The sequence below is a fragment of the Megalopta genalis genome, chromosome 4, assembly GCF_051020955.1.
Source record: "Megalopta genalis isolate 19385.01 chromosome 4, iyMegGena1_principal, whole genome shotgun sequence".
Lineage (NCBI taxonomy): Eukaryota > Metazoa > Arthropoda > Insecta > Hymenoptera > Halictidae > Megalopta > Megalopta genalis.
In genome coordinates, this window is record NC_135016.1 from 12,685,920 (window position 1) to 12,712,079 (window position 26,160).

The following is a 26,160-nucleotide window of genomic DNA, read 5'->3' on the forward strand; positions in this document are numbered from 1 at the left end:
CCCTCCTAACATTTGTAACAAGACTGTTCCCTAGAAACTGTCGTAACAGGCGCCATTAGTCCTGTTAAAACTTCCATCACGCTCTCCGAGGTATAAAAACCCCATTAAGTTTCATCAAGCATTTTATATACCGAGTTTCAGGAAACGCATGGGTGCCGTAAACGCATAAAATTTACGGTGCAATTATAATAACCATCCGACCGATAATAATAATTATCACTGACTTTCTATTAGAACCGTCGTAAACAGCGTCGCTGTGCCGAACGTGCAAAGAGAACCAAGAACCTCGAACCAATCCACCGAACAGACCCCGACCACACGATCTTGAACCATTTATAATCCTTAATACGAGTCTTCTCACCTATACCACCTCGTTTGCTAAACTGCTTCGTTAACTATCGCCATTCGTTAAACCTGGAAAACAGCCGGACTCGGCCGATTCCTATAATTAATCGACGTCGACGGACAGTCTGTAATAATTATTCTTCGGGACGCGCTCCCTGTTAAAACGTGACTAAACAAACGATCGGCCGATGTGTGTGTGTGTGTGTGTACACCGGGATTTTTGCGTCACGTGTCGCGGCGCAGCTCGTTTCCTAGTGACGTGGAGCGACGTAATAGCTCGTACGTGAAAGTCATTAAGCATTGACAACGTGGGACCGCGATTTACGCGGCTGTTCCAGCTGATTTATTTGGAAGCGCGGCGTCCCGGCCACCTTAGAACCAGCCGCAATTAATGGTAATCAATTTGTCCGGAACAAAACGACCGGCGATTAAGCCGATTCCACCGATTCTGGAATTATTAGCCGTCAGGCCTTCGGACGGGGCCACTCGATCACCGGGACATCCAATTATCTCGTACCCTCGGTGTTTGGAGAATGGCCGATTGTGTTTACGTTTGCGATTATGGTTGGACAGAGGCGGTTCAATTCGGGAAGCCTCCGTTGCCTACTTAATCCGAGCCCGATTCTCGGATCTGCTTTAACGATTTTTAATCCTCTTTTTTCGAGTCACACTGAAATTCCCGTACACCAGGGGTGACAAACTCGCGGCCCGAAATGGACATTTTTGATGTCAAGTATCAGGACGTAAACAATAATTTAACTTTATATATGTTTATTACAATGTACTAGTCAAAATAAAAATATTTGTTTCTTTGAACATTGATTTTTTTTTTACGGCCCACCTGAAGTTAAGCATTGTTTATTTATTATTATGGCCCAAGTTAGCTTTTGAGTTTGACACCCCTGCTGTACACTTTCGCGGTTTTCGACAAATTGTTGACATTTGAACTACGCTCGACAGCGAAATTAAAGCATCGCTAATTTTTCGTTGAAAAACTTTTAATCTTTGAATAGCTGTAAAAGTATTACTTCCGTTTAAATTAAAGCTTGAAATGTCTAGTTTACGATACCATATTTTAATTTTTAATGTCATGCATAACCATAATTGCATCTTAAATCTGAGAACATGTTCGTGATACCGGAAAAGTGCAAATTTTAACGCCCTCTATGGACTTGGAACAATTTTTTTAAGTATGTCGTTCATAATATTGTAAAGCTTGGACTTTTCTCTTTAATTTGAGGGCCGAATTAAGGCGCTAAGATTTTTTCTCGCAAAGTTACAGCATTTTGAATAATAAATGAGCCGCGTTAGAATAACCCAAGGTACGCCACGAAGAGGTTGCACGGTCCGACTTGTACCTCATGTACGTTTATAGTATGATTATAATGTATTTATAGTGTATTTATAGTCTATTTATAGTGTGTGTTCAGCCTAAATTAACCGTAAAGTGAGTATACATATACTCCAAATGCATTTTGTCTAAATGCGTTGAGTTCATTAGTTTCATCAAATCAAAAGTAAATAACGAGACAAATTTCTGCTCGACAAAAATTGCTAAAAAGTTCGGATGTTCGATCAGTAAATAAACGATAAAAAGAATAGAAATTTTCTAGACAAACGAAGCATCCCCCCGAAATAACTGCGTATCCGGGAGTCTATAAATGTAGGAGTTCAAACAGCTTCGAGTAGAAAATCGTCCATAAAACTCCGAATTCACCGAAGCCTTTGTAAGTCCGGAGAACAGCTGCGAGACAATAATATAATTCGTCGTGCACAGCAACGAATTTCGAAGTGTACGCTGCGAGGCCTGGCGGAGGAGGCGTAAAAGGTCTGCGGAGACAGTAGCGAGGCAGTAACTCATTTGCGAAAGTTCTGTTTTTATTTGAGCACCGAACCTTCATCACCTGGCCCCGCAGCCGCGCGCGGACAGGCGTGTTGCGCACGTGTGGAGGAGCATTTGCACACGTGTTTGCATGGGGCCAGGTAAAGGTAATAGGCCTCGGGCTGTCGGCTCTCCTCTGGATAATGACACAGCCGGAGCTTCGGGCACGTGCCTCACGCGATCCCCATTATCTCGATCCTCCGCCTCCTTCTCTCTCCTCTTATTCCCTTTTCCTGGGGAAGTTTACACTCGCGCTCGCCTTCCTCCTTCGCCTCCCCCTTTTATTTCGTTGGCTTCCGATGATCGTTACGGAAACCGAAAAGCTCGTTCCTCGATCATTCAGCCGTTCGCGTGTCGATTAACGAGGCTTCGAAACATATTGCAGTTATTCTGTGAAGCAGAAGGCTGCTAGCTTATCACATTTGAAATCTTTCTTAACGCTGCGCTTCACACCGTGAAATAATGATATAATAATAAATGTTCTTTTGGCTGTGGAATTATTATTATTATTAATAATAATATTTAGTAATGTACATGTGTATTAGACAATTTATTGTTGTACATTTACAAATATTAGGCAGTTTGTTGTTATACATCTGCATATATATTCGACAATTTATTGTTACATATATACGTTAGAGAATCTTTTATTATACCTGTATATTAGACAATATATTATTACACATGTATATTGTACAATTTATTATTATATATGTATATTAGAACATCTATTATTAAACAAATATATTAGACAATATATAATTACATACATTAGACAATCTATTATTATATCTGTATATTAGACAATCTATTGTTATACATGTATATTAAAGAATTTATTATATTATATTTGTTATTATATCTATTATTAGCTATTATTATAGCTATTATTATATCTGTATATTAGACAATCTATTGTTATACATGTATATTAAAGAATTTATTATATTATATTTGTTATTATATCTATTATTAGCTATTATTATAGCTATTATTATATCTGTATATTAGACAATCTATTGTTATACATGTATATTAAAGAATTTATTATATTATATTTGTTATTATATCTATTATTAACTATTATTATAGCTATTATTATATCTGCATATTAGACAATCTATTGTTATACATGTATATTAAAGAATTTATTATTATTCCTGTATATTAGGCAATCTATTGTTATACATGTACATTAGAGAAACTATTGTAATACCTGTATATTAGACAATATTCAGACAAAAATTATAGTCATACAAAATTATTTTAGATTTAGAGTCAAAATGATGTCGAGTGCAAAAGATATAAAAACTAATAGATATTTTAGCTAAATATTTCTTCGAAATTCGGCCTACAGCCGGATCGGCAACATAACCTAAATTGAAGAGTTGAACTGTAAGAGCTAAATCCACACAATGAACTCCGCATGATGACAGGATTGTAACAAATTCTCTCCAATTGTCCCTCAGTTTCTAGACAAAAAAAGGTCAATTTCGAAAGAGGAGATACGATTATTAGAACTTTGCGGCTCGTTTTTATAATTACCGATGATCAACAATTATAAAAACGAGCCGCAAAGTTCGAATAATCGTATCTCCTCTTCCCAAATTGACCATTTTTGTGCGCGATCTAAGCACGAATTAGGGAAAAATTACTGTACTTCGATTCTCCGGTGGAATCAGTGAAGTCGAGAGCGGAAGGTGTTCGTGTCTCATCTCAATTTCTCGAAGAAATTTATTCCGGTGTGAAGCATAAGGCCCTCCGCGGTCGGGGCGCAGTAAAACCATGATATACGGTGATCGCTTGGGCAACTGGTGCCTAAAGAGCAGTGCAAACGAAGATTTAAACGGTAGCCGCGAATGATCGTCAACGTCGTGATCCTTCAGCCGAGTTAAGGACGAGATAGTCCTCCCAACTTGTAAGACAGCGCGTTATTCATCGGTTTTTACCCGTCCCCTCGCCCTTTCCCGGCTCGTTTCGCCGCCCACCTCCGCATACCTGGCGCACCTTCCGATCGATTATCGATTCGCGTCGAGCCGGCATTGATACTGATGGATCCTGACGATGCAGATCGCTCTCCTTATTTTGTTCCTCTTTGCCGGTTTCCACGCTAACGATCCCACGGGCCGTGTGCCCCGTTGACGCGGCTCTAATTAGGTTGAGAGTCGCCGAATGGGATTGCGGGCCCGTCCCCCTCCTGATTCAGAACGATATCGAGAAATTGATGAACTGTCAGCGGTCATGCCCGGTGCCGCGCAGAACCGTGCTCTGCACGTTTGTTCAAGAGATTTATCGTAACGGTGCAGAGTTTGCGACCTGTTGGATGCGTCGTGAATATTTCTCATGGACGGACGACGGCGCTCGACGATTTTGTCCGGCGTTTTTTGGTTCACGCTTTCTTGCGTCTTTCGTTCGTTTCTTCTACGGGTTTCGCACTCGAAATTTATTTCACGGGTCGTACCTTCGTTTGAGAGTTGGGCGAGATTTTATTCGGATAATAAGGATTTAATGAATATATTTGGAATTATCGAATAAATATCCAATCGAATGAACATTTGTCTAGGTAACAATATTTATCCATAATAATATATTAATATTATATATACATAAATATATATATATATATAATAATTATACTATAATAATATTATATATATATATTATTATATAAACATATATAATAATAATTATATTATAATAATATAATATATATAATATAATTAATAATAATTCATAATAATTATGAATAAGATTTTTTATTGGAATAAAAATTCAGTTGGACAAGAAGTTATTTGTTATCCGAATAACATTTTATTCGAATACAAGTTCAGTTGAACGAGAAGTTATTTGTTATCCGAATAACATTTTATTCGAATAAAAATTCATTTGAATAAGAAGATATGTATTTACTGGAATAATAAGAATTTATTTTTACTAAAATTAATTCAGAAAGGACAAAATTTCTTTTTTTTCTTGACGAAGTATAAATTCAATATAATAGAAACATTAATGGACTGAAGATTTTATGCAATTATGGCAAAATGTGTGACTGTAATTTAGAACGGCGAAGAGATTCAAAGTATCTAAGAACATTGATGTACCAATTTCATCGTATTTAAAACTATTAGAAGAAAAAATCAAATTATACTTGGCTCTCATATTTTACTTAATTTTACGAAATTGATATTTTATTTAATTGATGCAGATAACGCTTATCTTTTTCACAAAGATCTGAAATCCAGTTATTAATTTCTATTCTCATTTAAAAATCTTATCCACAACGTACTTCTAAAATAACATAACTGCACTCGTCGTAAAATTGTTTATCGAACATGCAGCATCGCTATCGAGACTTTTGTTAACACTAGATTTACAGAGCACAAAAAACAGCTGCTTTGTATTAATTCATAAAAGTAACAACAAGACATTTGTTCTGATTTTTAACAAGTGTTATTGTAACATTTGCCGTGAGTAACATATAAATTGAATGAATAAGTCATAAATGTATCTTCACGATATGAATAATCGTAAATTAAAAAATTAGTGACCCGTCATTTTAACGGGTTTCGTAAATCTAATGTTAATGAAGCAACGCTCGCACGTAATAATAAGAAACTATTTTTGTACACAATGTCGCTATGAATATTGCAGGAGGTATACGCATAGCGAACAAGGGAAGATAAAAAAGCTAATGGCATGTGTGTTTAGCACATAAATTACTTAAAAGCGGAAAGTGAACGCAACAGATAGGCAACAATCCACCCTCGGTTTTGTTTCGTTTCGCCAACCGGAAACAAGGAAATTGAATCCTCGCTTCCTCTTCGAGCGACACGCTCCGTAAGCACCTGTTTTCAACGAACACGAAACAACGAAGGCTACACTTACAGCAGGAGAGATTTTTACGAAGGACATGACCGTGGGAATATCCGAATCAATGCTATTCGATTATCGAAGCAGGCGCATTGTCTAATTTCCTATAGTTTACGTTTCGTTCGATACAATTCGCGAAAAATCACTTGTAATCGACGGATAATATTTTAATAATAATTCCTTCTTCTAACGACATAATCATTATAACTTTTTAATTACCACTTTATGCAATTTTCCATTTTCATGTGTCAGGGTTAGGTTGTAATTATTAAAGCGCGGACTTGTATGCAAAATAAAAATTGTCCAAGTTAATTGCAAGAAACATAAAATCCGCAGTCTAGTAATTATGTAAACATTTAATCGACAGAAAAATACTTTTGCTGATTGAGAAACACAAAAACAAGAATGTTATTATTTTTTAATAACATAAACGCCTTGTTCTGTTCCATAAATCTGCACGTGTAATGAGCGCATGATGAATCGCATTACGCTAATTGCTCGACTGGAGATTTTTATGCAAATTTTCATGTTCATACGTTATTTTACAAAAATTAGTCGTTGATTAAATTATGTCGTTAATTAACAGATTATTCGTCGCCGAAAAAAAATGAAAACGCAGTTAAACCTATGATAATTTGTACGTTTTATTGCATTTTAAAAATCTGCGTATATCATAAGTGCATAGATATTATTTATATTGTTATTTTACATATTCTCAGATAGAAGAAATGAATTGTAATCTCAAATGGCATTCCAAAAATAAATTCATACTTAAACAGCATTCTACAAATGAGTTCTTGGTATACTTTTTCGTCCCACTTAACAAAGAACGTTCGGAAAATAGGTTAACTTTGAAATATAACACCGGTTGTAAAGGTATCAAATGACAGTCATTAAATGACTCCATTGAGAAACGGATAATCCTACGAAAATAGAACGAATAAAAACATACAGGTAATATCATTTTTCAGGTAACATTTAACAGAAACTACAGTGGTGTATAAATTATAGACTCAAAGTAACTTTTACATTTTACTGATATTTAAACAAAAACCAAAAATATCTATATTTGTATATCTTTGTTTTCTATTATTTCTGATGTAGAAATATGCGAAGTAATATAATAATATAATATAATATATATATAATACAATATAATATAATATAATATAATATAATATAATATAATATAATATAATATAATATAATATAATATAATATAATATAATATAATATAATATAATATAATATAATATATAATATAATATAATATAATATAATATAATATAATATAATATAATATAATATAATATAATATAATATAATATAATATATAATTAATATGCTTTAATAAGTTTTTGTTCAAACATCCCTAAAAATATAAAAGTTACTTCGAGTCTATAATTATTCACATCAACCATGATGCGATATAAATAGGAATACGCTGACGTGCCGATTAGATCATTCTAGTGCACTAAACATCAGGGATTTCTGGCAGCATGGTCTGTTTGCTCAATTGTGACAATCCATCTCCAATTCATTGGGTTTATTTACCGATTCGAACGCATAGACCAAGACCATAGTTGTTCGAATAGAATTACTTCCTTCCTGGATTTAATGCTCTTTAATTCAAGCTTTATTACTTTAATTCGAACGTAAAACTGTGCAATTAAATTGTAGATGCGCTACTGCTACAGTTCTATTTGTTAAGCCGTCGTTCATGTTTGCTGTAATTGTTTTGTACCTTTTCATTTTCTTTTCAATTTAGTTAATTTAATATTTGCATTGGAATAAATTATATTAGATCTACTAACTATAACTAACTATAGATCTATAATAACTATATTAGATCTTTTATATAATTTTATATTGTGCCATGGTTAGACTGCGATTTATTTTACTTGCTTTATTCTAAATTTATCTTCGCAAGATCCGTTTGGTCACCCTCATTTTTAATTTATCGTTTCAAGATCCATTTGGTCACCTTTATTTTAAAATCGTTTTGTAATCCAGTTTTCCCAACTTCATTCTGAATTTATCGTTTCAAGATCCATTTGGTCAGCTTCATCTCTTAAAATCCTTTTGAAATCCATTTTAATACCCTCATTTTGAATTTATCGTTTCGAAATCCGTCTGGTTGCCTTTATCTCGAATTTATCGTCTTAAAATTTATCTCACTTCCTTTATTTTTAATTCACCATTCTAATAATTCAATTCATTCCTACCATTTTGAATTGATCATTTTTAAAAGGACTTTGTTACTTTCGTTTTAACTTCACCTTTTTCAAATCCGTTATGTTACTCTCATTTTGATTTTGTCTTTTTCAAATCCGATTTCTTTATTTCACTTTCAATTTCGCAAACGGAGATCATTTATCAACTGGATAATATTTTGCAACAATGACAACATGAAATTTCCACAAATTTCGTACGATTTCTGTTGCAAATTACAATTTATAACATATGCTTGGATAAAGAAGTATGTTAAAAGATTTCCCGCAGAAACAACGTATTAATTTCAGTGTAACTATAAAAGGAAAAATCGGGAACATTTTCACCTGATTGGTAATTCTAGTGTTCCACACGCAAGCACAATACTTGAATTAATTCGGCACAGAGCGCCATGCTGCTCGTTTAGTAATTCTACAGCGGAAAAAAAAACAGTCCGCCGAAATTTTGCTCTGGCTCCGAAATAATACCGGACAATAATACTTGGCGAAAAGATACGACAACAGAATCTCAATCTCGAAAGTAACGGCGCAGGCCGTGGACCAACAAAAGGTAATTTTAAACGTGACAAACAGGTTGTTCTCTCGCGTACATTTTTCAGCGTGGCGCTCGCGCAAGAGGGATCTTGCTAACCGAATTATGAGCCAGCCGATCTCGTTTCGAGTCTTTTAACACTAAACGTACCATCGCCGATCGGACGACCACAGTTTCTAATTATACTAACTATAAAGATCCTTTTATGTGAAAATGATCGTCTATTTTTTATTTAAGCATATATTATAATAAGAATTAAACAAAGTTTAAATGAACCCATTTATTTTCACTATAAATGAATACAATTCTATTTATAAAAGTTTACTTATTATAAATAGTTTAACTAATTTATACCAATATAAAAATAATATTATACTCTAGATACTTATAATATAGTTACAATAACTGTATTTTTATTAGACACATTTGGTTAGAGATATAAATTGGCATATCTGACAAGAAACACAAGAAAACATTTGTATTACTAAAAATCACTGCAGGTTTGTGCATTCAAAATTAATCTATTCGTACATTATATTCACCTTTTTACAGTCCTAATTAATCCTATGGCTTGTCTTATTTGCCATTTTACGTATCAAATTCAACATTTTGCAAATCAAATTCAATCCAATAGTTATTTATACAATTTAATTCAATTTTCCAATTTAATACGAATTTATACGTTTACTTACAAAATAATACAAATTTCATTAAACCTAATTAGTCTGCAATAATCATTTATCATTCAATTATTACATTTAACATGAATTTTATTAGAAATATTTGATTGAAAATAAGTAAATTTGATTTGCAAAAAGGCATATTAGATCTACGATAATGTTAATTATGACTTGACAACAAGGTGAATAGGTATGATTTACAAAAGGATTAATTTGGAGTGAAAAACTAGTATCGTTTTTAATTTGGTTCCGCCAGAAGGAATCTCTTCTAATCGACGAAGTAAACAATGTAGTCGCAATTGAATGTTTCAAAACGAAGCACTGAAAACGGGTATATTCCGTAAAGATCCGCAGCCAAATGATAACTATAATAGCATCAGTCTGATTACTTTGTGGACACACCTTTCATGACGCGGTTCGCTGCAGCCGCAGGATGACTCGTTCCTTTTCCCAGATTCGATTACTCGCGCCGAAACCGGTGAGTCGAACCTCGCCGCTAAATATAAAAATTGCTTCACGACCGAGCGAAGACGAAGACGGCCGCGCCGGCCGGAATGATAGAATCCGTAATGAGCTTCGAAACGACCGTCGAAGATGAGATAACCGCGTCCCGCTTCTCCCGCCTCCTTTTCTCCGACTCGCGGATCGAATTAATTACTATCTCAGATAAAGTACCACGCCGACAGACGGCGACTTCGCGGAGGATAAACTAGTTTCCCTTTGTCTGCTAAATTTCTATTATGACGGAAACTTTTCACTCGGAATTCCGGGAAGCTCGATGCTCCTTATCGCAGCCTGCCTCCATGTGATAAGACCTTGTCACGCCTTGCAAATTACACATTGTTGAATGCTCTACGACCAGCACGAAACACCATGGAACTAGAGAGCTGCGATGCCGGTGTTTTCTTAATTCGCTCCTCTCTTTCTATATGTCTACTTGCGAGCGTGACTTTTTATCGAGTTCCACCTTTGACACTTCGATTGCCGATCCAGTAAATATCGAAACGTTGCGTACAGTGACTCACGTTTGTTTATTTCTTTTCAATTTTTTTAACGAATTTAGACATTGTCTGATGAACTAATCCCCTTAATATCTCAACAAAATTTACATTTAATAAAATTACTCAAAAGTATTATTAAAGTATGACATTATTATATTATTATATTATTATGTTATTATATATTATTATATTACTATATTATTATGTTATTATATTATTATATTATTATATTATTACATTATTATATTATTATATTACTATATTATTATATTATTATATTATTATGTTATTATGTTATTATATTATTATATTATTATATTACTATATTACTATATTATTATGTTATTATATTATTATATTATTATATTATTATATTATTATATTATTATATTATTATATTATTATATTATTATATTATTATATTATTATATTATTATATTATTATATTATTATATTATTATATTATTATATTATTATATTATTATATTATTATATTATTATATTATTATATTATTATATTATTATATTATTATATTATTATATTATTATATTATTATATTATTATATTATTGTATTATTATATTAATATATTATTATGTTATTTTTCATATTATTTTTGTACTGGTCTGATATCAAAGCGATTGATATATTTAATTCCAGGACCGAACAACAGAATTTTTATAGCAAAATGAATTTATCATATCATCGCGCAAACAGTACAACATTAGAACTCACCGCTATATTAAAATTATTATAACAACTGACAATGAACATTTATCTTTATTCTCCTTCCTTTTATCATTTTTTAACATCGTCTCTCGTCTCATCGTAACAGTTTGTCTCTGCTTTATTATGATTTGTAAATTCTTGAACACGTACAATATTAGTATAATATACATCACACACTTTGCGCGGATTGTTCTCTACAATTTTCATCACACACACACACACACAGCAGTTTATTTAATGAAATAATAAACAATTGAAATGCTGAGATAAGCTAACGGACGTGTGATGTTGAACACTGGCTTGTTAAACTGTTTGTGTATATTACTGTCTGCAACCTTGAAAACGATTTTTAGCTTAAGTTAAACAATTTCAAATTTATATTCGAACTCTGTTCGCAGCTTCTGAAATGTTTTGTCGAACGGAAGTGTCTGTGCTTTCGTTTCATCATCGGAAAACGTTTTTCTATGAAATCGTGTCGATGAAACGACGGTCAACGAGTTGCTCGTTCACGCACGTGTAACTGGACCGGTGCGGTGTTGCGTTAGGTCCGGAATACTTGGACCGAGACACCCTGATTTCGACCACCTTAGACGTCCTCTTCGACGTGCGCCTTATGCATCTATGAATAGCAAGCGATTTCGAGCGTTGGGAGAGGTCGTATCTCTTTTTTGGTCACGGAAACGGGGCTGGAAAAAAATTGAGTGGCTCCACTGTGACTCTTTTCCGGTTGGCCATTATAATCCTCACCGTGAATGGAACCATATGTTGCCCTTTTTTCTTATCTTGGTGTCAATTGGATCGATCGCTTCGAGTCGGTAAGTCAGGGGATTCTTGTCAGTAGACTGTGGGGCTTTGTGCACTTTGTGCTCGCTGCGAAGGGTCTTTTTGGTGACGCGCATATTTTTTTTTCTCTTATTTAATGTTTTGTAGAATGATTCATGAAGATCGGGGTTTGCACGACGATGTGCGATCTAGTTGTCTATTTACGAAAACAGAGTTGTTTGTTGTTGTTGTTAAATAGAAAATTCTGTTGTAAGTGGCGTTTAAACAAAACATCTTGATCATTGTTTAATAAGTGTACTTATTATTATATGTACACTTGTTTCCGAGGAAAAATATCAATTATTTTCGAGGGAAGGAGACCACTTCGTTCAATTATTTTCGAGTAGAAAGTTAATTCGTTCAATTATTTTCGAGAAAAATAAACCAATTCATTCAGTTATTTTCGAGTAGAAAGTTAATTCGTTCGATTACTTTCGAGTAAAAAGTCAATTCGTTCGATTATTTACCATTTAAAACATCAAATTTTTCACAATAGTAAAATGGCAGGTTTAGTATTAAATATAACACCTTCTAGGAAAAATCGATAATCAAATTTCAAAATGTAACAATTTTTTAAATTTGTTTTTGTTTTAGTATCTGCTATAGCCAAGCTCGTTCTAATTAGGATTCTTAAACGGTTTTTCGTTTCAGATCAACAATATAACCGTAATCATGATCATTTTAAAATTTCGATTTAAAATTTTAACACGTTGACCGCCAACCACGAGATAAATCAACTAGTAATTTTCAACAGTAATTTTCCATATAAAATTTTGAATATATACATTTCGATAGCATTTTTCATGCTCCTAATAAAACGGCGTCACAAAAAAATAATTTATTATTCATTTATTTTTGCCAAATGGCATCTGGCACAAATTTCTTCAAAATAGGCGTGGCAGTCAACGTGTCAACCCAAAAATTTGCAAACGTTACTGGAAAACAAGCATAAATAATCCTTGTATATGTGACTGCCAAAAGTGATACAATTTCTTCGTAGAAGAATCTCAAAGAAGATTAAACAAAAACGCACTGTACACAAGAATACCGTCTTAAAAATCATCGGCGAAGTTCGGTGTCGTCGGAATCGCGTCGATGAACAGATCGTCAAAATGATCGTCGCTGAAGTGAGGTTAACGTTTCAGTTTGGCCCAGATACGCTGAGGATTACGCGTCGCGGACCAATTTGGCCATCGGGCTAGATCGCATCTTCGCGGGGACAGGGTTGCAGAGCCGTATACATAAGATGACGACGGGAGGTCGGAATCCCGATTCCGTATTCCACGAAGGGCCGTCCTGATCGGCGGAGGGCAAGGTGGTTCATTGAGGAAGACCGATGCAGCAGGAATGGTGAAATGGTAGATCGAAGCCGGAGATTAGCGGAGTATTAATCAGAGCGAGCCGAGCCGAGCCGAGCCGAGAGTTCGCTGCCGTGCCGCCCACGTAACGGAGCGACGATGACCTAACATCCTGCATCATGGTAAACCTCGTGCTGCTCTGGATCTGTCGAACGGTTTTGCACAGACTCGTTTATCGATGGAAAAACGAACACCAGCCGACGAAAGCGAGAGTGAAGACTCTATCCGAGGGGCTCTAGGCGAGATTGTTTCACAACGCGTTGCCTGTGCGACGAAAAAACCGACTCTCCCGATGATGCCAATGAACTTCCCGGGGAAGTTTGCCAATGATTGAAATGTACGAAACGGAAATTTCTTGTGCCAAAACCTAAAATCTCCGAACATCATCAAACTGCAAAACACTGGGTTAATCCTTTGCACTTGAAGAATTTTCACAGATCATTTAATAGGACAAACGTATAGTCCTCGCACGACAAGAAGGCACAGTTGCGTTTACATTCCCCCTCTTATTAGCTGCGGCAGTGGGGCAGCTAGTAAGAGGGGGAATGTAAACGCAACGGTGCCTTCTTGTCGCGTGAGAACTATATCTATTACTGCGAGTGTACGCTTTACTGCGATATTTTGTCCAATAAGATTCAAATACGTAAAAATTAATTTTTTGGCCTGAGTAAATTTGTGCGATTTAAAGAGAATATGTTCTCGTTGAAGCAAAAAAGATTGTCAATCATTCACATATTTTTAAGGACTTGAGAAAACATTTTTCATAAAAAGTAAAAATGAGACTATTTTTCTTTTCTCTCAATCACAAGAAAAACTGCTATTCGAATCACATTCTTTACAATGCTTTAAATGGATTAGGGGAAAGTTTTATTATTTAGATATGTGCCTGCTTTGTTGCAATAAAAATATGGGAAAAGAAACGTATCTTGAATAAAATATTTGAATAAAAATGTTAAGCTCTCAGCATTACGTACAATAAAACATAACACAAATATCGCTAACCTTGACAAAACTTGTAAATAAAACTAGTGCAGAAAAATGTACGTGTAATCAACCTAGATATTACTAAAACTATTACTATTACTAACACTGGATATTACTAATAGCAACAACGTGACATTTATCCTGATTTTTAACGAGTGTTATTGTAATATTTGCGGCAAGTAACAAATATATTCAATAAATATCCCATAAATGTATCTTCACAATCTGAATAATCGTAAATTAAAAAATTAATGACCGTTATTATGATAGGTTTGGTAAACCTAATGTTCAATACAAATCGTTAAATCAATAGGGCGTCTTTTTGTGCCCGACTGTACAATTTTGGCCATGAGTCACTGTATATTGGAGAGCTTCGACATTGACGCCTCCGACTTGACAAAAGAAAAACTGCTCTGGCGCCAATACAAACACGGTGAAAAGGATGAAGAACCGGCAACCAGTGAATATTAAATCACTACGTGGGTGTATTTCTTTTTTAAAAGCCATAAGATACGGGATTAAGGAAGTCTGCGGCGAAGGAAACGCCGTATCCAATGACGGCGGCTAAATCGCGGGGATTCATCCCTAGGTACGATTCGTCGATTCTATGTATACGTATATCGTTATAGGACGCTATTTCGAGAATTAATGGGAGAAAAGGACGGCTAGACCGTGATGGCGATCGGATGCGTTCGCCCCGCGTTAGATTAACGAGGACGTGCGCTCGTAAAGCTTCTACAGGCTGGCCTAAATATAAGCGCCTACGAAGTTTCTCGTAACGAGCGATGTAATCCGGACTTCCTGCGGCTTTGGATATCCCGAACACGAGCACGTTTCATTCTTTATTTGCCTCTTCAGCGAGCGCGGCCATTGTCTTTACGGAAACAATGTACGAAGAATCGACGTTAAGTAGCTGAAACGAGGGAACAAAGTTGAGAAAACCATTCACGATTTTTCCGTTCGTTGAACAGTAGCTTGGAAATCGTTCCGTTTCCACGGACGAGAGTTATGGTGTTTTTCGCAATTGATCGAGTGTGTCTTCCTTTGGTCTGTGTTATCCTTTCGGATTTATTATCAGCTGTCCGCGGATCTTTGTGCAAATTATCATTTTTGGAGGTCGCTTTACAGAAATCAAAGAAAAGTCTTCTTTGCCAACTAAGAGGTTATTCGTTGTAAAAGGATGATAAAGTTTCTATTAGATTGTATTAACGTATAAGTATGGTTGCAATTAACAAATTTGCACATCTGTCTGATTATCAGATTGTAGTCGTTTGTATGAATTTAGATTTTCATGGTGATTCTTTCAATTTTCATTTAGATTTAGGAAAACTGGATTTTAATCAAACTGTATTCTCCTGATGAATGATTTCAATAAATAAAAATTCAGTTGCTTATTACCCGTCAGGAAAACATTAAGCTTGTCAAATGAAAAGTAAGTTCTACTGTAATTAATATTTCTTCTTACTAAAATATGAGCTTGTTAATTAGAAATGATTTTTTATTAGGAAGACTGCAAATTGTTACTGGTGATAAGTATCAATAAGTAGATAGTAAAAACATTAAAAATTAAAATAGTAAACACGTTTGAAGAATTTTTGAGAATTATTACACTATTGTCAACTTGCTAAACCTGTTAACGAAAATAATTTTTATTTCGCACATAATTCTGCGAATTCATTTATGCTACTGATTTATTTTATCCGGTTATAATATTTTTAATTAGTATGTATGTTTTAACTGTATGTGAATCGATAAATATTACAGTCTGTCTTGATAAAAATTTCTTTTTGCACAGACTATACACCCGATTGTTCCACGACAGCCAAACAATGTTGGTAATACTGTATTCGACTGACATTATCGTTGCAACCCTTGATGATATGCCATTTTAATTAGTGTTTTCGCGTTACTATACGCCTCTTATATCTTCTGCAATAATTGTCTAACTTTCAATGTATTAAATCAAATGAATATTTCACCCTGCAAAATCACATGCACCCTAAAACAAAATTTTCAAAAGAGATTGTAATAAATTTTCGATAAATAATAATCAATAAAATTTAATGAAATAATAATCAATAAATTTTTATTAAATAATATAATAGAGACTGTCATAAATGATTAGGGCAATGTGCTCAAAAATCTACTTTGTTCACCTGTTATCGCAGCATTTAACCGACAGCAAATCCTTCACTGGTCATTTCGAACGAAATAATGCAATTAATTCGTAAACCGAATTATTCCGAATTATTATTTAATTATTATTCCGAATTAATTCCGAATTATTCTTTATTCAAGTAAGAGTGAAGCAATATTAGCCAATTTGTAACTCATTTATCTAATAGAGGATGATCCTCCCTGTTTACCTTCTTGGGGATGCTAAACAGAGCGTGCCGGGGGAAGGACAACGGAGCCATAAAATCGCCAAAATCTGTACTCACGGCGAGGGTCAGGTCTATAAACTTGTGAGAAATGACCTGACAGCTTGGAACATTGTCTGCAGACGTTTGACCACGTCCGGTAAACAGATGCCACAAAATGGAAATGGCCTTGCGTATCAAGTATGCGCACCAGATGGGATTTGGAAATTCTGGTGAACCAAATTTCGTGACGACCTGCTCTCCTCTCTTGTAAGCGTTTTATTATTATACAGTAAATTCTCCCTATAATTGACGGTCGGTTTGTGCACAAAAGTGGACAATTTGGGAACAGGAGATACGAATATTCGAGCTTTGTCGCACGTTTTTATAGCTGTTGACAATCGGTAACCATAAAAACGAGCCGCAAGACTGCGGCTCCATTTTTGTGCACAGTCTGAGCGTCAATTAGGGAGAATTTATTGTACATTGAAAAGTAGGCCTATCCACAAACCATAAATATCGATAATTGGATTATTTAGTTTTTATCCCTTTGGATGTCTCCAAAATGGAGACAATTTTCAGTATCTCCATTTGGTACGATTGTTTTTATTTGATACATATGAAAATGAACGAATATGCTTATCGTAAAAGGCTTCTATTATTTGACGATTTATCGAATACAAACAAATTTAATAATGTAAAAATTCTTTTGAAAATAGTGTAGCAATTTTTAGCGTCGCCTCAGAGTGCAAAGGGTTAACAGTTAATTGAGCTTTTTTCCACGTTTCATTGAAATCTACAGAAAAAAGTAACGTGTCTAGGAAGAGTACTTTAAAAAATATGACTCAAAAACTTAATAAATAAAATGATAAATGATTCTAAACATACTCAATTATATTTTTATGAACAAAAAAATTATATATTATATATATATATATATATATATCTTATTAGAGGAAGACACACGGTGGAGTGTTAATACTTTTTATAATAATATAATAATTATAATATATATATATATATATTATAATTATTATTATATATATATTATAATTATTATATTTTTATAAAAAGTATTAACACTCCACCGCGTGTCTTCCTCCAATAAGAATAACAATACTGAATTAATTCACATCTTTCGCCATCGTTATCATATCATCTTGGATTAAAAAATCTACTAAATCATTTTCTATGAAGAGTCTGTATAACTTCAGCAATTCTAAAATAAGAAACATAAAAGCGTTCACTTCGATCGTTAACGGTACGCTTTTAGCGCGAAGGAAATCTAGGTGAGAAACTTGTAAGTCAGCGAACATCGGGACACCCAGTATTTCTTGTCAGATGGCATATCGATCACGGCGTCGTCCCTTCGAACAGATCGATCCCCGTATCGGCAGATCGCGGAACGAAAAATCGCGCGGCTCAGTCAAGCCGCTCGTGCCGGCGTTCAGCCTTCGTTGTCTCGAATAAATTACTCAGCCGGACCCCGTCGACCTTTCGCGCAGACTTTTCCGCGGACGAGCCGACGTAACCGATGCCATTACCCGTGTTTCCTCGTTCTGTCGGCATTATTTATATCCGTCGTCGCCGGAGGAGCTGGAGCAGAAACGTTTATTCGTGGCCCGCGTGACTCACGAGACGATCTCGCAAAAGGGAAACGAAACACCTCCCTCTTGTCCCCTGTCCTCCCGATGGCGCCAAACCCTGGCTTTGATTTTGTAAAAAAGGGTGACTATAGCGCGAGTGCGCGGGTACCCGAAATTTAGAGGCAGGGGGATACAGTCGCATCGGGGGTCGGTTCCGAATCATGGAGCTGTTGCATGTCAGATTCGGAATTTTTTATATTTTCATTAAAATTTGCTTTCAAGTTTTGTTACGATTCGAGACGCGGGTGCTTTTTGGAGACCAAAGGACACGCATACCGACACTCTTTAGCCCAAGAATCTTTTTACTGTTTCCGGCTCGTAACAACGTTAACCGATTTCTTAAATTTAACGTCTAAACGCGTTTCTTAAATTTTCGTTCTAAGCTCGGATGAAACCGTTGGGAAAACATCATTTTACAATTTTGTATCGTCCCTACCAAGTGCAATTTTTGTAAACAATCTTTTAACCGTTGTCTAGTAAAATAATTCCTGTAACATCTCCCAAAGGATTGAATCGCTTGGTCCAATTATACAAAAGTTATCCGGTTTTGATCACTTAACAGCGACGATTTATTTTTAAGTTCAATTTTGTATGCGTTTTTATCGATCGCGCTGGATGCAGTTTCTTTCGTCAAATTGTTCTAGAATTATTCTAAAATGTGCGAAATTTATGAACACGTCTCTTAAGCATTTTAACCTAAATCGTAAAAGTATTTTTGTTGTAAGATGTAAAATTGCAATCTCCTTGTGACGTGTATATATACACGTCGTCCACAGCTGAGAGGTCAACACGTGTATGAAAAATCTTGTTGATTCACTATATATTTTTTTGCAAACGGGTCGAGCAGGGAAATTTTATCAATATCGGGTTGGGATTTAGAAAATGTGCAATAATTCCGTTACCCAAAATTGCAGTCTGAAGTAATCCGGTCTAAGACTCTCCAAATGTTGTAATCTCTATTGGCGTACGAGAATGTGAAAATCTGGGATGCCCGATACTGGGTCCAGGTTGGGACACGTCCGTATTTTTTAGTACGAAAATATCGGGATTCCCGAGAGCCTTGGGATTTTCCAGAATTCCGAGGAGTCGAGTAAAACATTTTTGGGCTACGAACGTCCATGAAGGTCCCCAAATTCTCCGCAAAATTCTCTAGTAGCCGAGTGACGAGTATGATTATCCTCCTCGTTTTTTAAATCTGATTTTATGTTCTTCAAAATTTTAGGATCCTCCACACCCCTAATGACCATGGGTTCACTGAGAAGGGAGAAGAAATGCCGCACAAAATAGGGTGAAGTGACGAAGTTGTGTCAAAGTCGAAGAACTTTTAATAGAAATATGGTAAAGCGATGATCTATTTTTTACGTTAAAGCTGAAATGTTGCAGGATGAGCGAAAAATAAGGGGAATGTGGTAAGAACGCTTTTTAACCGCGAAAATTTATGTTAAATTTAAAATATTCCAAATTGTGATTTATACAAAATTTTAGGATCCTCCACACCCCTAATGACCATGGGTTCACTGAGAAGGGAGAAGAAATGCCGCACAAAATAGGGTGAAGTGACGAAGTTGTGTCAAAGTCGAAGAACTTTTAATAGAAATGTGGTAAAGCGATGATCTATTTTCAACGTTAAAGCTGAAATGTTGAAGGATGAGCGAAAAATAAGGAGAATGTGGTAAGAACGCTTTTTAACCGCGAAAATTTATGTTAAATTTGAAATATTCCAAATTGTGATTTATACAATCTATAATTTACAGTTGGATTTTTTTAATGACATTTTATATATCAGTTCTCGTCGATTTTGACACGCTGATTTCAAGTCCGGGCGACAAATTCATCCACCGCTTCAGGATTTTGAAAGAAAATCGATTTAAGTGAAAAAGCTAACGAGACCGTGATTTTTTCGTTGAAATGATTTGATAAACCGCTGATTCTTTTCTGAATCCTGAAGTGGTAGATCAGTTTTGCAGGTTTTTATGGTAGATCAAACTTGAAACCAGCATATCAAAACCTACAATAAATGATATATAACAGGTCATTAAAAAAATCGAACTGTACATGGCATTGAATAAATCACAATTTTGTGGGCATATTTCACGTTTAACATAAATTCTCGAGGTTAAAAAATGTTCATACTACATTCTCGCGATTTCTCGCTTATTTTACAACATTTCAGCTTTAGTTTAAAGAAAATCATTATTATATACGTACAGGGTGTCCCAAAATTATGTTACTTCCAGGAATTGAAGGGTTCCTGAGGTGATTTGAAATAACTTTTTCCTCAGCGAAAATGCAATCCGCGGCTTTGTTTACGAGTTATTAATGAAAAACAGTGACCAATGAGAGATGAGCTCGCCTGGTACTAGGCGGTCGAGCCAATCGCTGGAACTGAGCGGCAGCCGAGCTCGCCTCTCATTGGTCAGTGTTTTTTTGTCAATAACTCGTGAACGATTCCTCGGAGAAAATTTTTGTAAAGGAAAAAGTTACTTCGAATGGCCTCAGGAACCTCTTATTTCCTGGAAGTACCATAATTTTGGTACTATTGTATAGATATTTGTAAATCATTATTATATAGATATGATATAACTATCAAAATTTCTTCGATTTTGACGTCACTTCACCCCGCTGTGCGGCGCCGCGGCGCTTGATCACGCTCATCGCCCGCAAATGAAAGTTTATCGTCGCCGAGTGGTTAGGAGAGCGCAATGAAACCGGAGAACCCGCTTGGTCCCTGAGGAGACATTAATGGAGAACGGACCAAAGCTTGTCCAGGCACCTGTTATTTCACCTACTGTTCGTCCCGAGCTACTGTCATCGAACGTCCGAAGGGATATCCGACTGGGATATCCTTTGTTTCGAGAACAGCTCTTGTCACTGAGGAGGATTGTACACGATAGCATTGTTGTAAACGCGTTTAAAAAAATGAGCGACTGGTTGATTCAGAAGATCGACCCATTTATTGGAATCTTCTCGAAACTCTTACTATGTTTTCGGTTAGATCTCATTACATGTGAATTATTGGAGCAACGCAAATTGTCCAGGTAATTACAAATCGATAGGAATTGATAAAAATGTTCATACTAAACCGAAAATTAAAGATGATAGTTTTTATAACAATAAAAGTTTTTATGACAATAAAAGGTTTAACGCAAGTTCCAGTTTAACGAAACTCGACGAAATTACTGCGATTGATTTCAAAATTCAATGACTACACGCCATGTTGCACACCACGTAATAGAACTGAAAGGGATCATTGTTTGATAATGATTTCTAAATTAACTTTATTTTCCAAACATTTTTTGAACACTCAGTTGAAGTTATTTAAAACCACAGACAACGATATTTTGCTGGATTTAATAATTTAATTAAAAGCTATCGGTTACCGTTAAATTATTAATGTAACTAAATTTTTTAATTAAATTTTCTTCTTCGAAGACCGTTAATTGCAAATATGAGTATTTATTATAGCTTATTACTTTCATGGGAACGTGTTCCTCTCTCTCTCTCCATATTTGTAAAATGTGGCTAAATAAGCCGTTGTGGATTTGACATGCTTAAATAAAAAAAAGAGGACGTACAAACTGTTAGATGCTTGAAGAATGAGTAAACCTCCGAGAGGAAACGGGTGTTTTATCGATGCCAGATCTCCCAGTGGGATGATAAACACATCGTGGATCAATTTGAAGTCCGGTAGGAGCGTAATTGCACAGATCGGACCTAATATCTCAATACCGGCACGCGTTTGCGAAAGAAGAAATTGCGGTGTTTCGCAGTCGTCGCGATGAAATGAAAGCCGATATTTCATTACCGAAGTTCCAACCAACACGTCGGAATGGTGGAAGCTACTTGCCGCGAGTTTCTGGGACGAGGACTTAAAAGGAGAGCGTGGTCGTCCTAAACTCGTAGGAGTACTACTGTCGTTTATGTTTCAATAAACTTTGCGAATCCCGGTTCTGGATTTTCGTGGTACCGTTCTCCGTCGCACGCCATTTCTACAATGCGATTTACATGCGCTACCGTCGCGTAACGTGTCGATAAATTGCAACATAGAATTCGCGAATTGCGACACGGAATTTTCAACACGCCATTTTATCATTTCCTCTCGTTGGGAACGAAGTGAATTTATTTTGGAGAAAGCTCTGTACAAAATCCTACGCGAATACCTAGACCGCGAATCTTCATGGAAATTCTTATCTTCACACGTTATTTTACAAAAATCAGAATAGAAGGAACATTTTCTTTGTCGATTAAAAGAATTACTTATTGCAAGAACGAAATAAAAATGCTATTGGATCTTGTTGATTTATAAATTTTCTTGCATTTCAAATATCCACAGATGCCATAACTGCATAAAGATCGATACTTATTTGAATACTATCTATAAATACACAATCTTCTAATATATTAAATTCTAATGGATTTTATGTTTGAAACATTTTGCGGAAAAGGACTCTCGATAAAAATTGCGTATACTAAAATTACTGGTTTAAACGTTTTACACAAGTTTCAAGCATTAATGTTCCATATAATCAGTATAAATATTCTCATGCGTGATATTTATTGTTTCATGAAACGTTTCTCAAACCTGTTAACAGACAGAAACATTTATTTATGTTTCCTCGCAAAAATCTGTCAACATGAAAATCCTGAAGCGACTTTGGGCGAACATCGATACAAGCTACTGTTCCAAACGGAATTGAATCGGAGTTCAATGAAATTTATCTAGTCTAGATCACGCGATGCAACGATACTAATTTCTCCAAAACACAGCCAATCAATTTCTAAATTAACATTTCCACGAATTGAGACAAACATAATAATTGAAGGCTAATAACGACCGAGATTCTACAATCATACTTCAAAATTCTAACATCGGTAAATCAGCAGTCGTTTCCAAAAAATTTCGCTGGTTCCGACACATTATTACTTTCTCTGAAAAGAAGCATCTGTCACCAGCCTATGATTTCATAAATCTAGATCAAATTGATGATCTCGGTCTATAAAGATCGTTAAAAGACGATTTAATAGATCTTATTAGATGAAGATCTTCAATACATCTTTCAGAGTTCCGGATTAGGTAAAACGAATATTTTTGAAAATCTGCTCCTAGTTTACTTCTTTTAAACTTGTGCAAAGGTGACAACAATGCCATCGACGATCAATACAATGTGTGAGTCAAGTAGTCTCTCGATCATTATAGTCAATACCGAGCTCGCGGGGAGACGCTCCGTACACAACTCACAGTAAAGTCACATTTCGAAACAGTTTGCTAAATTTATACTCAATAATAGTCTAGTTCTATTCCACATCTTCCCTGCCAACAAACACTTGTATCAACCCACGATCTATAAAGTTGAGTTTTGTATCATTTGTGCACTAAAAAGCTTGCAAACACGAACGTCTATCGGCAGTTTATTCTCCAATAAACCTAAGTCAAACCGACGTCTGATCCATAGTTCTGTGTTCTACGCGCGATATGCTTCATCTATGAAAATTTGATTAGTAACGGACATCTATATCACCGGTTCATTGTTCTACAAACCTAGGTCAAACTGATAACCCATCTGTGACGTTCGAGCTTTAACCCTTACACGCTTCTCCGGATAAAATTTTGTATATGTCGTACAATTTTGAATTTATGTGCCGTAATTTGATACACTTTCGAAAAATATGAGATCGTGAATTGAACATAATCGGTCGACTACGTTTCACGATTATTGTTTTATAAATTTAACCGATAACTATTGTATAAATATTGTATAAAAGTCCACAAAATGGAGTGGTAAAATTATATAAATATATAGTGTAGTGTTAAAATTATAGAAATATTAATATTTTATTAAAAATATTATATTAATATTTTATATTTATATAATATGTATTTATATAATATTAATATTTTATTAAAAATATTAATACATATTAAAATTTTATACAATTTCAACACTAAACTATATATTTATACAATTTTACCACTAAATTTTGTAGAGTTTTCATTATAAAATTTGAGGGAGCCTCTAAGAACCTAATCGTAGTAGGTTTAATGTTAGGAACTATAAAATATATTTCTGTGCCGCAATTTGGCGCACTGTTCAAAAAATGAGACCGTGAATCGAACGCAGCCAGTCGAACTAAACTATAAATCGAAACCGAACGTATCAAAACCGAAAATCTCTCGCGCAGCTATAATAGTTGATGATGTACCTAAAACCAACCCCGAAGAATCGCACAAAATCTAACCAAATTGTCTAATGAAATTTAGACTAGAATATTAAAATTCATCATAGCGGCCGGCGTTTTAACACTTGCGCGTCCTAAACATGCTTGCAAAATTCAGTTGTTTCGAACATTTTGCAATGAGAACGAATTTCGCGAACTAGTCACAAATTAGTGTCACCTACCGTCGCGCACTGAACGCGTTAAAAGACACGAGCTACAAGTAATTAATAAAAAAAAAACAACAAAGTACTCACCATCCTCGACTCTGTCTATCCCTGTACACCGACACAGCGAACCCGAACATATAGGTGGTGTCGTACCGGTAAACCGTGGTGTGTTTGGTCTCCACGTTGAAGGCATCCGTGGTCCCCGGTGGTGATCCGACAAAAGTCAGGCAGACGAGGCCTGCGAGGACGTTGGTCAACCACATTATTCTCACGTTTTGTCACTGATCGCACGGTCAGTCACTTTGTTGCGCGGATGAAGATCGGTACAGAACTGTCAGAAACACGGCTGCTCGGGGAAACCGGAAACGGGTATACGGTGACACCAGTCGCGATCCACGCCGGATGATCAACTGCGATCGATGATGGTCAGGATGCCGGTAACCGATGCACCGCGGACGACATGTGGCTTCTGCGAGAGAGCTCGAGGACACGGCGCCAAAGACGTCTGCTTGACGGACGGTCGCGGACAGACTGAGTCCGTTCTTTCAGTTACTCTTAACTCTGTTCCACTGGCCGCGCGGCTCCCACCCACTCGGTTCCGAAGTTGCGCTCCGCAGCACCGGGTCTCTGTGCTTGCGTGCCGCACAACTCCTACCCGACTGTGCGCTGCCGACCCTGTTTTTACTCGGTTTCTTCGCGTCTATCTACCCGCAACCAGCAGCAGTTCCTGCCGGAGGAATGCTGGCGAAGTGTTAGCGCGGCAGCCGGTCGAACTGCGAACACTCCAACCCCTATCAACCCTCAATCGAGGGCAGATCTGGGACAAAAGATAAGAAATGACATATTCAATGTTGTTATCTGGAAATAAAGAATAATAGTAAGTTCATATACATATATATATATATATATATATATATATATATATATATATATATATATAGCAAATTCATATACGACAAACTAAAAGTAGAATCGTTGACTCAACTTCTTCCTCGACGCTACAATTTTTTATAAATTTACTCGTACGTCCGATGTACAAAATTTAAGTCTAGTAAATTAAATTTATAGTCTGCGTATTTGCACGTTCCTATATTCTATTGTTTCGTATTACCTTATTTTGTGGGGAATCATTGTGTTCGGTAATAATTGTGCTGTACATTTAGTAATAATATACGGTAATTTATAGATCAATGTCAATCAATGTATACTATAACGAATGAATGCTATCGCGAAAGTCAATTAAATGACCTGAATTTTTTTTAGATCGTAGAGGGACTAGTCTACTAAACGATGACTAAAATGCTATTTTTTAATTTTGCTATTACTTCGGATGACAA

General features: G+C 35.5%; 1 protein-coding gene across 2 annotated transcripts in view; it reads right to left on the bottom strand.

Annotated features, from left to right (window-relative positions):
* if (integrin subunit alpha inflated) overlaps positions 1-25,479 on the bottom strand; it is a 178,790-nt gene extending 153,311 nt beyond the window's left edge. For both annotated transcript variants that reach the window (XM_033475456.2, XM_033475447.2), the window contains exon 1: positions 24,911-25,479. In XM_033475456.2, coding sequence (XP_033331347.2) covers positions 24,911-25,086 — 176 coding nt within the window. In that variant the 5' untranslated portion in view covers positions 25,087-25,479. The remainder of the gene's footprint in view (positions 1-24,910) is intronic.
* Positions 25,480-26,160: the final 681 nt, after the last annotated feature.